A 13,024-nucleotide genomic window follows, 5' to 3' on the forward strand; every position below is an offset into this window, starting at 1 on the left:
CTCTGTGTGTACAGGGAGTAAGAGAATGAATCCCGTGATGTTGTAAACTAAGAGGAACTGAGAGGGAGAGGGAGGAGTGGAAAGAAAGGGGAAGAAGAGGAGGAGGAGAATGGAGGCGTGGAAAGAAGGGGAAAAGAAAGAGGATCAGGAAGGAAGGGTGGAAATAATGGGGAAGAGGAGGAGGGGGGAGTAGAGAGAATGGGAAAGAAGAGGATGAGGAGAAGGAAAAGGGAAGAAGAAGAATAGAGAAAAAGACCGAGGAAAACAATAGACGTAAATTGTTATTATTAAACAAAAGTGAAAGAATAACAAGAATGATGGAGGAGGAAAAACAAAAGCAATAAACAACGTAAAGATAAAGGTGAAAAGGATGTGATTGAATATCGGAAACAAATTTTTTTTTATAACAAATGACTCAATTGTTTGTTGGTTAAAGGAGGAGACGGAAGATGGAGGGACATAAAGGGAATAGTTTTATCTCGCACCTCTTATTCTTGAAGGTCTTTTGTAACTATAACACACACACACACACACACACACACACACACACATATAGGCTCACCCTCTGTTCGCTCTCATTCATCTATTCATTCTTATTCACCATACGCACATAAAATTTATGCAATATACAGAGAGAGAGAGAAAGAGAGAGAGAGAGATTCAACTTTTGGCTGGTGAGAAAAAGAGACGATACAGCTTACACTAGAGAACGTTCACCAGTGCAGGCAATACAGTATACATATATATATATATACTGTACGTTTTCCCTCCCTGGCAGTGTGTGTTTGAAGTCTCTCCTCCCCCCCCTACCCCTACCCCCTTACCCCCTCACCTCCCCCTACCCCCTCCCCCACGCACCGTCAACACAACTCCTGCATCTAACTGGATCTTTATGGTACATATGTATGTTGTGTTTCTATATTGACTCGAGTATAAATGAACTGTACTAACCATATAGGTACATTTTTTTTATTATTGCGAAATTGTTTAAGTTTTACATTTCTAGTTACTTAAAAATGAGGTAATAGGTTAGGTTAGGTTCATATGACATTATCTTGCTGTGTTTGGGGTTAGGTTAGGTTAGGTTCATATGACATTATCTTGCTGTGTTTGGGGTTGTTACGAGGTCATAGTCTGTTTTTATTCATTTAATTTTGAAGGCCCTGTGGGCCAATTTAATTTGATTAATAGTTAAATCCTTGACTCTTTATATATCGAAGAAACAATTAGAGAAAAATAGTAATGTGTCTACAGTACTAGAATGACATAGCTACAAGACAATCAACTCTGTAGTGAAAGAAAAACATATTGTAATTGTTGGCAAAAATGAATCGGAACCAAAACAAATGAAATATAAAATTTATCTCGGAAAAAAAAAACCTTCAGGTGATTATTAATGGAACTAATATTTAATCTCCCGTAAATAAGTGGGAGGAATACAACAGACATACACACAGTAATGCACCTTGAAAATAACTTACATTTCCATGAATCTCAATGAAACATTTATTAGCATACGCAAGTTGTGGCATTTCCTTCCATTGTTGGTCCTGGGGGGGGGAGGGGTAATGTTGATCTGCTGGAGGAGGAGGAGCCGTGTGTGTGTGGGAGGGAGGGAGGGAGGGAGGGGAGAGGTGCTAATGGGGAGTGAGGTTTGAAGGGTGAAGAAGAACGAAGAGTGAGGTATTATGGGTAAAGTGAGAAAGAGTGAGGGGAGATGAAAAGGATGTTATCTCTCTCTCTCTCTCTCTCTCTCTCTCTCTCTCTCTCTCTCTCTCTCTCTCCACAAGGTCAGGGTTATCTCTATAATGCCCCGGACAACACAGCTGACGGCCGGTTTGCTTATTCATTATCCAGGCAGGTGAATCCAAGGTCAAGGTGAGGCTTTATCCTATGACAGGTGACGACAGCCTCGCTGTGTAGACAACCACACGTAGACAGCTGTAGACAACCACACGTAGACAGGTATAGACACGAGAGGTATAAAATCACGATGAAAACAATTTACAGATAATCTCAGGTGAAAATATACAAAATTTACAGATAATCACAGGTGTAAATTAGACCAAGTTTCGATAACCAGAAAGTAAACCATTACTACACAAGTGTATTTACGAAGACAGATACATGTACAGTCAGCCAAAGATGCACCGACCCCACCTTGGGTCTCGTGCTCGCAATTTTACCTGGCAATACTTGGTAAAGGGAGGCTGTATGTAAAGGTGATTGTGATTGGTGGATCTGTTTTCGGCTGTATCACTGTCAGGATAATTATTAAACAAACCAAAGGTAACATTTTTACAATAATAAACTATTAATTGTTATTTAAGGTCATGAGAGGTTTCCAAATGTTCGTATATTTGTTTAAACAATGAAGAAAATTATATTAATTAATTGGCAGCAACTACAACCACAGCTGCCACAAGATTCTCACTTCAAATTTTCTTCATTGTTTAAACAGCGATACAGCCGAAAACAGATCCACCAATCACAATCACCTTTACATACAGCCTCCCTTTACCAAGTATTGCCAGGTAAAATTGCGAGCACGAGACCCAGGGTGGGGTCGGTGCATCTTTGGCTGACTGTACATCCCTTTGACCTTGATTAGTTCATTCTGAGTTCTAATTCAAAGCTCAACAAAAAAAAAAGTTTAGAGGAGTTAACGTTAAGTAGATTTCATTCACTTTAGAATCTTCTAATTCAGAACATGTAGAAGTATTAAGTAGATTAAGTGGACTCTCAAGCCTTCTAACCCAAAGATCCACTTAACATTTAGACAAGTATTTTTAAAGTTGGTTCACTGTCACTTAAGAGGACTTCATGCAGCTGTCTAAAGATTAAGTAGAGATAGAGATATCTCTTAAAAGATCTCTCGCTCTATCTCATCTTGCTGTCTGGAGATCTTAAATTGTGTATGTAATTCACAGTAATTGGGAGACTGAGAGGGGGGGGGTGCGAGAGAGTGTGTGTGTGTGTGTGTGTGTGTAGGGGGGAGAGAGAGAGAGAGAGAGATTTCAGTCAAATTCAGCTTAATATTCACGAGATAGATTATGTGAATGAGTGAATGTGTTGTTGAATGAGTGAATGAGGATACCATTAGGGGAGTGACTGAGACATTGAGTGTGTGAGTGAATGAGCTTGTCTCTAAGTCAGTGATTATGTTATTGAGTGAGTGTGTTGTTGACAGTGAGTGAGTGAGCGAGTGAGTGAGTGAGTTTGTTAGTGAGTGAAAGAATCAATAAGCGTCTTGTGAGTAAAACTTCCACCAAGAGTATGAGTGAATTTAACATAATGAATGAGTCATTAAATTAAACAAAATTTAATTTGGCAGCATTCATGATTTGGTATAAGAAGTTAACAAAAATAACAATAATAATGATGAGACGTAAACCCCGCCATACAACGTGACGTCACCAGAGTGTTTAACATGTTAATTTTTGCTTCCTCGAGTACGGAAATTATCAGAGATCAACAGAGAATAGTTATTAACCCTTAAAATATCAGAATGTAAATAAGATTGTCTAAATAGTAAAGAACTATAGCGACTTTTCTTATGTCCGTCTGCCAACCAATCAGCTGCCTTGTTACAAACTGACCCTAGGCACAAGCTTTGATGTGAACAGACTATAGTTAAATGAATAAATTAGGAATATAATCAAATTTAAAACAAGAAAAGGAAGGAATATTTTATCTTTTGTTTACATTTGGTGTTCCACAAGGGTTGGGACCTCTTCTTTCTTTAGTCAATTATGTTATTATGGAATATATCACTGAGTTAAGGTGTTGTTCTTCCAGATGATGTCAAAATAGTGTTCTCCCTCCCCTCCCCCCACCTCTGTTTGTGTGTGTGGAGGGAGGGAGGGAGGGAGGGAGGGAGGGAGGGAGGGAGATGATAGAGATTGCGATGGTAATGTGAGTGTTCCATCCATGCATCCTCTTACCTACCCACCGCGTCTCTCTCTCTCTCTCTCTCTCTCTCACACACACATGCTCCTCATCCTTCTCACTCCTTCTTTCTTCTCTACCTCCTCTTTCCCCTTCCACATATCCTTCATATCCTCGACCCATCCTTACACACCTCCCTATCTTCTATCCCTACTTCCTCCTTCCCCAGTCTTCCCCCCCACCCCTCTCTTGCCCGCAGCCTCTATGATTGGCGGAAATGGGTTATTATTGTCAACAGTAGTTAGCGTTAACCAGCATAGGGCGAACATGGGAAGAGACAGGTTATGGGGTAATGGGGAAGGCGTGAGGTGAGGGAAGGGGGCGAGTAGAAATTATGGGGCAAGATGGGGTGGCTAATTAGGAGGTTTGGGGAGTCATTGAGCAGAAGGAGGGGGCGTCATGGGTAGCAGGGGCGTCATGGGTGGAGAATGGAAGGTCCGCCTGAGAGTTATGGGGCCAGGGACAAGGCCGCGTTCATGGGTGGGAATACTTGAGAATCTCAATGACTCACAGACCTACTTCGCTGTGTGTGTGTGTGTGTGTGTGTGTGTGTGTGTGTGTGTGTGGTTGGTGTGTGTGTGTGTGTGGGTGTTGTATTTGTGTGGGTGTGTTCTTGGTAATGGTGTGTATGTCTGTCTGTCTTTGTGTTTGTGTGTGTGTGTGTGTGTGTGTGTGTGTGTATATACATGCGCGCGTGTGTTTGTATATATAGATGCGTGTGTGTGCGTGTGTGTGTGTGTATATATACATGCGCGCGTGTGTTTGTATATATATAGATGCGTGTGTGTACGTGTGTGTCTGTGTCTGAGAATGCGTGTAGTAAGTCAACAGACAGACTTAACCAATTACTCTACACAAACAACAAATGTATTAGGTTGACCTTAATGAGGGTGACTGGTTAGGTTAGTTTAGGGTAGGGTAGTACACATAATTGTTACTTATACTTAGCTTACATTAGAATTACTTATTATACCCACAATTGTCCTCACATTTATTGAAATTGAAAAAGTTTATTTTGCCAGATCAGTACCGATAAAGAATGCACGGACAATAAGAACAATATTGACTTAAGGATGAAAAGTGTTAGATTTATAGTTATATTTAACTTACTCCATATTTATTGTGTTCTTATATTAATTTATATTATCTTTGACTTTAGATTTCACCAGTTTTCTATTTCCTCTCTCCCCTTCTCCTGCTCCTATCTTCTTTTTTCCCTCTTGGCCACTTTTCTTCCCTGTGTCTTATTTCTTCTCATTTACCTGTGTCCCAGTTTTATTCTTCTTCTTCCTTGTATCTGACCTTAAACGTTCATATTTTCTTTCCTTTGTCTTTTTTTGTTATCCGTTTTTCTCCCTCTCGTCCCTTTCGCCCATTTGTTTTTTCATTGTCTCTGTTTTTTCTTTTAATGTCATGTTTTCGGATCATGTTCTGACTTTTATCTCATCAAGATTTTTCTTTCATTTCAGGTCTCAAGACGTAGCTCGTGACCTGCAGCAATACCAACCATGGCGCCCTGTAGTTCAGTGTGCCAGCAGGAGCCTCGCCCAGGGCTACTACCTTCTGGGACTTCACTGCCAAGCAAACATACTAGCAGGCTGAGAACCACTAATAGCTCCATGGTAACCCCGTTGACTGCCTTGGGGGGTTCGGCTAGTACCATGACATCCAGGACTGGTTTTATTGAAGCCACAACTAGTCCGACCATGGTAGCTCCGTCTATTCTCAACACGGATTCTTTGACGAGTCTCCGCGAGCAAGTTCTCCCGCTGAACACGTCCCTCAGCTATACACCTCCCATTGACGCTCCTTCATCAACTCTCGTCCAGATAGGAGGAACCTGTCATCAACCAGCATACACGGAGACACAGATGAAGCCACAAATCCACCTCCTCACAGATAAGACGATACTCCCATCGAAACTCAGAGACGGTACTGAGAACTCCATATACTTTAGGAACATGGCGTCTTTGCCCAATACAGCGCCCAGCGACACGAAACCTACCATATCTGAATCGTCATCTTGGGTGTCATCTGTGGCATCCTCAACTGAAGTCCCTCAAACTTGCCCCTCTCAAACTCGTTCCTATCGGAGTCCGCCCTCGGCCATCTTACCATCTCCGACAAAGACGCTTGCTAAGACTTACTCCAGTGCCGCCGCAAAGACCAGCGTTGCTGCCACTAACTCCTCCTCCTTTACACCCACTCCGCCGCCATCGTTGTTAGATAAGAATCGCGCCGCCCGCCACCCCGCCCTCAGCTCGGGTGGGTGGAGATGGATGGCGGTGCTACTGGTTGTGCTCCAGCTCCTGGCCCACACCACGCCCACCCTCGCCCAAGTTGTTGGTGAGTGTTGACGCTTGTTTTTGTTGATGGTGGAGAGAGAGAGAGAGAGAGAGGTGTGTGTGTGTGCGTGTATTATGCTTGACACTCTCCACTTTACTTTGGTTTACGATTATTGCTCCACTTTTTATTAGAATTATTTATTACTGCTATTATTACCATGTTTGTGATAGGAGAGAGAGAGACCATCACCAGTTAACTCTTTCTCAGATCACAATCATTACTCCACTGATCATTACATCCCAGTAATTGCCATAGTTGGAAAATTAACCAAAATACCTATTATTTATCGTGCAATCTGCAATATTACTAATTATGACTTTGCAACTTTGTCTTGGGGAAGATTGACTGGTTGATAAGATTGAAAGAATAATGTTGTTATTGTTCTTGTTATCTATTGGTTGATGGGTATAATGTATTTATTTGTTGTTGTTGTTTTTGTTTAGTGATTTATTGAACTAAATAATCAGATAAGGTAAAAGATGTAGTGACAGTGGGGGCATAAATAGTGTTTTTTTGTGTGTTGGTTTGTAAGACGAGTCTGACAGATTTACTACACGGGATGCGAAGAAAGTAATAAATAAATAAATAAATACGATAAATAAGATGAAGATAAAAGGAAGACAGATAGAATATAAGACTCCAGTAGTGATGATGATGATTAGGATAACGTTAATAATGACGATGGGGGATAATGATGATAAAGATAATAATGACGATGGGGGATAATGATGATAAAGATAATAATGACGATGGGGGATAATGATGATAAAGAGTTTAATGACGATGATAATGTTAATGAGGATGATAATGACAATTATAATGATACTAATTATGATAATGAAACTGCATTATAAAAGCCTTCTTCTCTTCTATTTACTTTATGCAAATGATATGTTGTTTAAGTTTAAAACATTTAGACGTTTTCTTAAGTATTTCCTGGAGAATCACACACACACACACACACACACACACACACACACACACACACACACTCTTTTGGGGGACCTCTCTCTCTCTCTCTCTCTCTCTCTCTCTCTCTCTCTCTCACCTAAGAAACACTCAAGTAGGGGACTATTCCTACCCCTTAAGCGCTGGTTTAGTGGGGTGTGTGTGTGTGTGTGTGTTTGTTATCTTGAGCGCTCGTTAAGTATACGCTTGAGGGTCTTGTCTTAGTAGCTGTGCTTAAGTGCTTAGTGTTTGAACGACAACATTTATGCGTTAGTGTTCTATAATTAGTGGAAAGGGTAACGAGAGAGAGAGTATCGTTTCTTTAACTTCCAGGAAAACGTTACACTACTGTTAACATTCAGTTTTATCTCGTTAAGTGCCGTGTATTGCGAGAAGGTTGATGACGTCACAATTGAACTCCTTGATGCCGTCACACCTAAACTCCTCCTCCTCCGGTATTTCACTTTACCCGCTTTCGTACACCTTCAGTTATTACTACCAAATTCAATCTTTTATTTTTGTTCTCGAAAAATTGTGTAAATATTCAGTTTAATGAATATCCGGACTTAAAAAACCTGGTAAAGATTCACTAATACTTACATTACGAACGATATAAACAAACTAATTTTATTCGGCCAAACTAAAAGTCTTCTAAAAATCATCATGCTGTGTTTATATACAATAGAAATAGAGTTGTCATAATTGTCAAATATTTTTTTTTAAGACGGGAATATTATCCGAGTCTGAGACGGTAATGATAATGTATAATGTAATATTTTTTCTCATTAAAGTTTCTTGAAAATTTATTTATCATGTGGGGACGAGGGTGTTCCCTCCCCACACCTCCCCTCCCCACCTCTCTCCCCTCCTCTCTGCAATCCTCCATCCCCACTTCCCTCCCCACCCCATTTTAAACTTTCCTCAATGCTTCCCTCTCCACCTCCTTCCCTACCTCCCTCTCCACCTGCCTCCCCACCTCCCTCTCCACCTGCCTCCCCACCTCCCTCTCCACCTGCCTCCCTACCTCCATCTCTCCACCTGTCTCCCCCTCCCTCTCCACCTGCCTCCCCACCTCCCTCTCCACCTGCCTCCCTACCTCCATCTCCCTCCCTCTCCACCTCCCCACCTCCCTCTCCCCCTCCCCCACCTCCATCTCTCCACCTGCCTTCCCACCTCCCCCCACCTCCCTCTCCACCTGCCTCCCTACCCCATCTCTCCACCTGCCCCCCTCCCCACCCACCTCCCTCTCCCACCTGCCTCCCTCCATCTCTCCACCTGCCTCCCCACCTCCCTCTCCTGCCTCCCCTACCTCCATCTCTCCCTGTCTCCCCCACCTGCCTCCCACCTCCCTCTCCACCTGCCTCCCCTCCCACCTCCTCCCCACCTCCCTCTCCCCTGCCTCCCCCCCTCCCTCTCCCACCTGCCTCCCTACCTCCCTCTCCACATGCCTCCCCACCTCCCTCTCCACCTGCCTCCCTACCTCCATCTCTCCACCTGTCTCCCCACCTCCTTCTCCACCTGCCTCCCCACCTCCCTCTCCACCTGCCTCCCTACCTCCCTCTCCACCTGCCTCCCCACCTCCCCAAACATTAATTCTTCCTCGTCTCTTTAAACTCAGGTGTTTATTATATGAAGTAAATAAATTAGAAAATAAAAAAAGAATTAAAATGACCTGGACACAAATAATAAACATAAATGCATTGAAAAAATGGCAAAATATTTCGCCTTTATAATACCGATATTTGTGATGTTATTTTCAACTGTTTATTTTTAACTATTATCATCAGGCAGTTTATTAACATTCAGGGCTGTTTCTTTACTTTCATCGTCCCTTGACCGTTTCTTCATCAGGCAGTTTAAAATATCGCAGTCAAGGCTTTAAAACTGAGGTGAAGATAACTCAACCAAATGAAAAAAAAAGTATTGTTTTCACAGTTTGTAGTAGTTAAGGTCAGCGAGTGTAGTGTTCATCTCTTTAAAAATATAGTTATTTTGGGACTGTTTAAAACTTATGTATCAAGCGAGACTCATTATGTCAAGTGTCGTTTTGATGCAGTTTAGAATATACAAAGTGTCTACCTAGTGTTCATGACTGTACCTAGTGCTCATGACTGTACCTAGTGTTCATGACTGTAGCTATAGTGTTCATGGCTGTACCTAGTGTTCATGACTGTACCTATAGTGTTCATGGCTGTACCTAGTGTTCATGACTGTACCTAGTGCTCATGACTATACCTAGTGTTCATGACTGTACCTAGTGTTCATGACTGTACCTAGTGTTCATGACTGTGCAGTGTCATGGCCAGCAGACAGCGTGGGTAGTGGAGGAACAACTAATCAACATAATGTCCCCGCAGGTGTGAGTGTCGTAACTCTTGTTCCCTCTCATAATATTGTGTATAAAATGATAAATACAAGTATCCATCTGTACTGTACTGCCAGGACCATCTCTTGTATATAAAACTATACAGGGATAGACGTTGTTTATTTTAATTCTTTATACAAAGCACATCTGGTATCTTAGAGTGCCGCTGGTTGTAAGGCAGACACATAAGTTAAAGAATTATTCATAGTACTTCACAATGAGTCAAATATTAACCAAGGATGAGTGATGTAGAAAAATATAGTGAGTATTGACGAAAACGTGAGCTATAATATATAAAAAAAAACGTAGCGAGAGTTATAGAAAATGTAGTAATTATTACAGAGAACTTAAGAGGTTAGGCAGTTTGTCTCTCTCTCTCACTTGCTTGTACACTATCTCTCTCTCTCACACCTGGCGCATCCCTTTGTCTCTCCTTGTGTCGATCCAAGCACTTGAAATTTCTCTCACTTGTAGAGATTAATTCTCGCTCTTGTATCTCAGGTCTTGTTTGTAAACTTCCCTCACTTCTCTCAGTCACTCTCAGCTCATGCCATCTTAATCAAACGTTCACGTGTGTGTGTGTGTGTGTGTGTGTGTTTCTCTCTCCTGTTTATCTTACCTTTGTAATTATTAGTAAAATTTTTCCAGTCTCTCTCTCTCTCTCTCTCTCTCTCTCTCTCTCATATGTTGTTGTGTCACCCTTGGCCACGCATCATCAGCTCGTGTCATGCAATCAGGAGTTCACAATCCAGAAATTTACCTTGAGGCTACGATCCCTGTGTGTGTGTGTGTGTGTGTGTGTGTGTGTGTGTGTGTAATCGGTATTCTTTAAAGTATGGGTTATAGAGAGAGAGAGAGAGAGAGAGAGAGAGAGAGAGAGAGAGAGAGCTTCACGTTCCGTTATATTATTAATCACAACACCAGCGAACTAATGAGAGGAAAATGTCCCATCTGTTTCTTTAATAATCTCTATTACACTCGCCCATTTATCCTTCAGGTTACGAGATATTTAACAGTTAATTTGCACAGTAATATCATAGAGATTTTAGATGTCGACAATAGGAATGAAAGTAATGATTCACTTCTTTTTAATGATGTTGGTACACTCGATCGAGCTGGGTGTGTGCGAGTTTAAACAAATGCTATTGTGTAGATCCGTTTCAGTTGAGATTAATTTGTAATATTTATTCCTTTTTACTTTATTTTATTTTCTGTATATATATTTTATCTTATTTTTATTTTATTTTATTTTTATCATTGTATTATATTGATCTAATGAGGAATACACGAGTGAAATGAATAATCTGTGTCGCGTCTATAAAATGATCACCACAGATTCATAAAATTACAGGACTTTTGCACACTTTACCATCAGCCGTATAACAATGTAGCATGGGAATATGACTTTTATACATTTATAAATACATTATCCATGTAACATAATTATTATACACAGGTGGATGAAAGAAATTAATGTAATTTATACATTATCAACGCTATACAGTCACGACTTTGTGAAACGAGAAATGTCAGTGTTAAGCCAATCCAAAGTGTAGTTTGTGCAATTGACAACTGTGCAATACCTAAGGCTAAAAATATGAATTGTGCAACATCTATCATAGAACAGTGTTGCGTCACAGAGCAGGACGGTGACTATTACACATGTTTACCAGTTTATTAACGCTGTTTATTGTGAGACACCTACTAGGAGTCTCACACACTCGGTACCTTCATTCTTTTAGTTTTTTTTTCTGGAATGAGAAAGAAAAACATCTAGTTAAGGTAGAGTCATTCCTCTGTCTTACCACCATCTTTGTGACTCGCCAGAAGGTAGTTTGTGTGTTATACCATGGTACTGACGACTAAATTGAAAAAAAAAATGTATGACAATTTATATTCACACATACTCTTAAAGTTAGGTACACGTAGGTACACATACACACACACGTACACATTTACAAACTCATACTCATACACACACATATATACACATTTCCAAACACACACACACACAAGAAAAATAATCAATTGTATTAAAATAACACATACTGTACACCTTGTTGGCCCCCCTGCTGAGTGATCACACGTGCTTGAAGTCGTTTACAGACAGTCATAGACGACTTTAAACGGTGATTGACGTGGGTTAGATAACAAAGGGTTGAATTACTGTCTATCTCTCTCTCTGCCTCTATCTATCTCTGTCTTTCTGTCTGTCATTCTCGTCCTCTCTGTTTTCAGTTCTTATTATCTCTCTCTCTCTCTCTCTCTCTCTCTCTCTCTCTCTCTCTCTCTCTCTCCCTCTGACAGTTTTCTAACAATACTATTATTTTGGAAGTTGTTATTATTGCTGTTTTATTGTTTATTTATGTATCTCAGTGACTTTAATCACCCTTCACTAAGTCTTTAGATATGAGAGAGAGAGAGAGAGAGAGAGAGAGAGAGAGAGAGAGAGAGAGAGAGAATTGTAACCCTGGAGCGAGTCTGTGCTTATATTCTCCGTGTAATGTGTTCAATGACCGTGTTGCTTCCCTCATTACTGCTCCATATTTTTTTCCTGGACGATAGACAATGCTGATTGCAACTCTCTCAAAAGTGAATAGGTTCGTGGGTGATAAAAAGCGGGGGTAAAACAGCTGGATAGGTTCGTGGGTGATAAAAAGCGTAAAACAGCTGGATAGGTTCGTGGGTGATAAAAAGCGCGGGTAAAACAGCTGGATAGGTTCGTGGGTGATAAAAAGCGCAGGTAAAACAGCTGGATAGGTTCGTGGGTGATAAAAGCGCGGTGGATAAAACAGATACAGGTTCGTGGGTGATAAAAGCGGGTTAAAACAGTGGGTCATTGATAAAAAGCTTAAAACAGCTGGAGGTTCGTGGGTGATAAAAAGCGCGGAATTAAAACAGCTGGATAGGTTATTGGGTGATAAAAGCGTGGGTAAAACAGCTGACAGGTTCGTGGGTGATAAAAAGCGTGGGTAAAACGGCTGGAGAGGTTAAAATAAAAGCAGGGTAAAACTGGATAGGTTCGTGGTGTGATAAAAAGCGTTGGAGAGGTTCGTGGGTGATAAAAGCGTGGGTAAAAACAGCTGGAGGTTCGTGGGTGATAAAGCGCGGTAAAAACAGCTGGATATTTCGTGGGTGATAAAAAGCGGGGTAAAACAGCTGGAGAGGTTCGTGGGTGATAAAAAGCGTGGGTAAAACAGCTGGAGAGGTTCGTGGGTGATAAAAAGCGTGGGTAAAACAGCTGGATAGGTTCGTGGGTGATAAAAAGCGTGGGTAAAACAGCTGAATAGGTTCGTGGGTGATAAAAAGCGTGGGTAAAACAGCTGGATAGGTTCGTGGGTGATAAAAAGCGGGGGTAAAACAGCTGGATAGGTTCGTGGGTGATAAAAAGCGTGGGTAAAACAGCTGGAGAGGTTC

The 13,024-nt window shown here is 41.2% G+C and overlaps 1 protein-coding gene across 2 annotated transcripts in view; it reads left to right on the top strand.

Moving 5' to 3' along the window:
- The window catches only part of LOC121880386 (BMP-binding endothelial regulator protein-like), a 133,534-nt gene that overhangs the window by 34,462 nt on the left and 86,048 nt on the right, over positions 1-13,024 (top strand). For both annotated transcript variants that reach the window (XM_042387545.1, XM_042387544.1), the window contains exon 2: positions 5,418-6,294. In XM_042387545.1, coding sequence (XP_042243479.1) covers positions 5,457-6,294 — 838 coding nt within the window. In that variant the 5' untranslated portion in view covers positions 5,418-5,456. The remainder of the gene's footprint in view (positions 1-5,417; positions 6,295-13,024) is intronic.

Source organism: Homarus americanus, unplaced genomic scaffold (assembly GCF_018991925.1).
Source record: "Homarus americanus isolate GMGI-L3 unplaced genomic scaffold, GMGI_Hamer_2.0 scaffold2759, whole genome shotgun sequence".
Lineage (NCBI taxonomy): Eukaryota > Metazoa > Arthropoda > Malacostraca > Decapoda > Nephropidae > Homarus > Homarus americanus.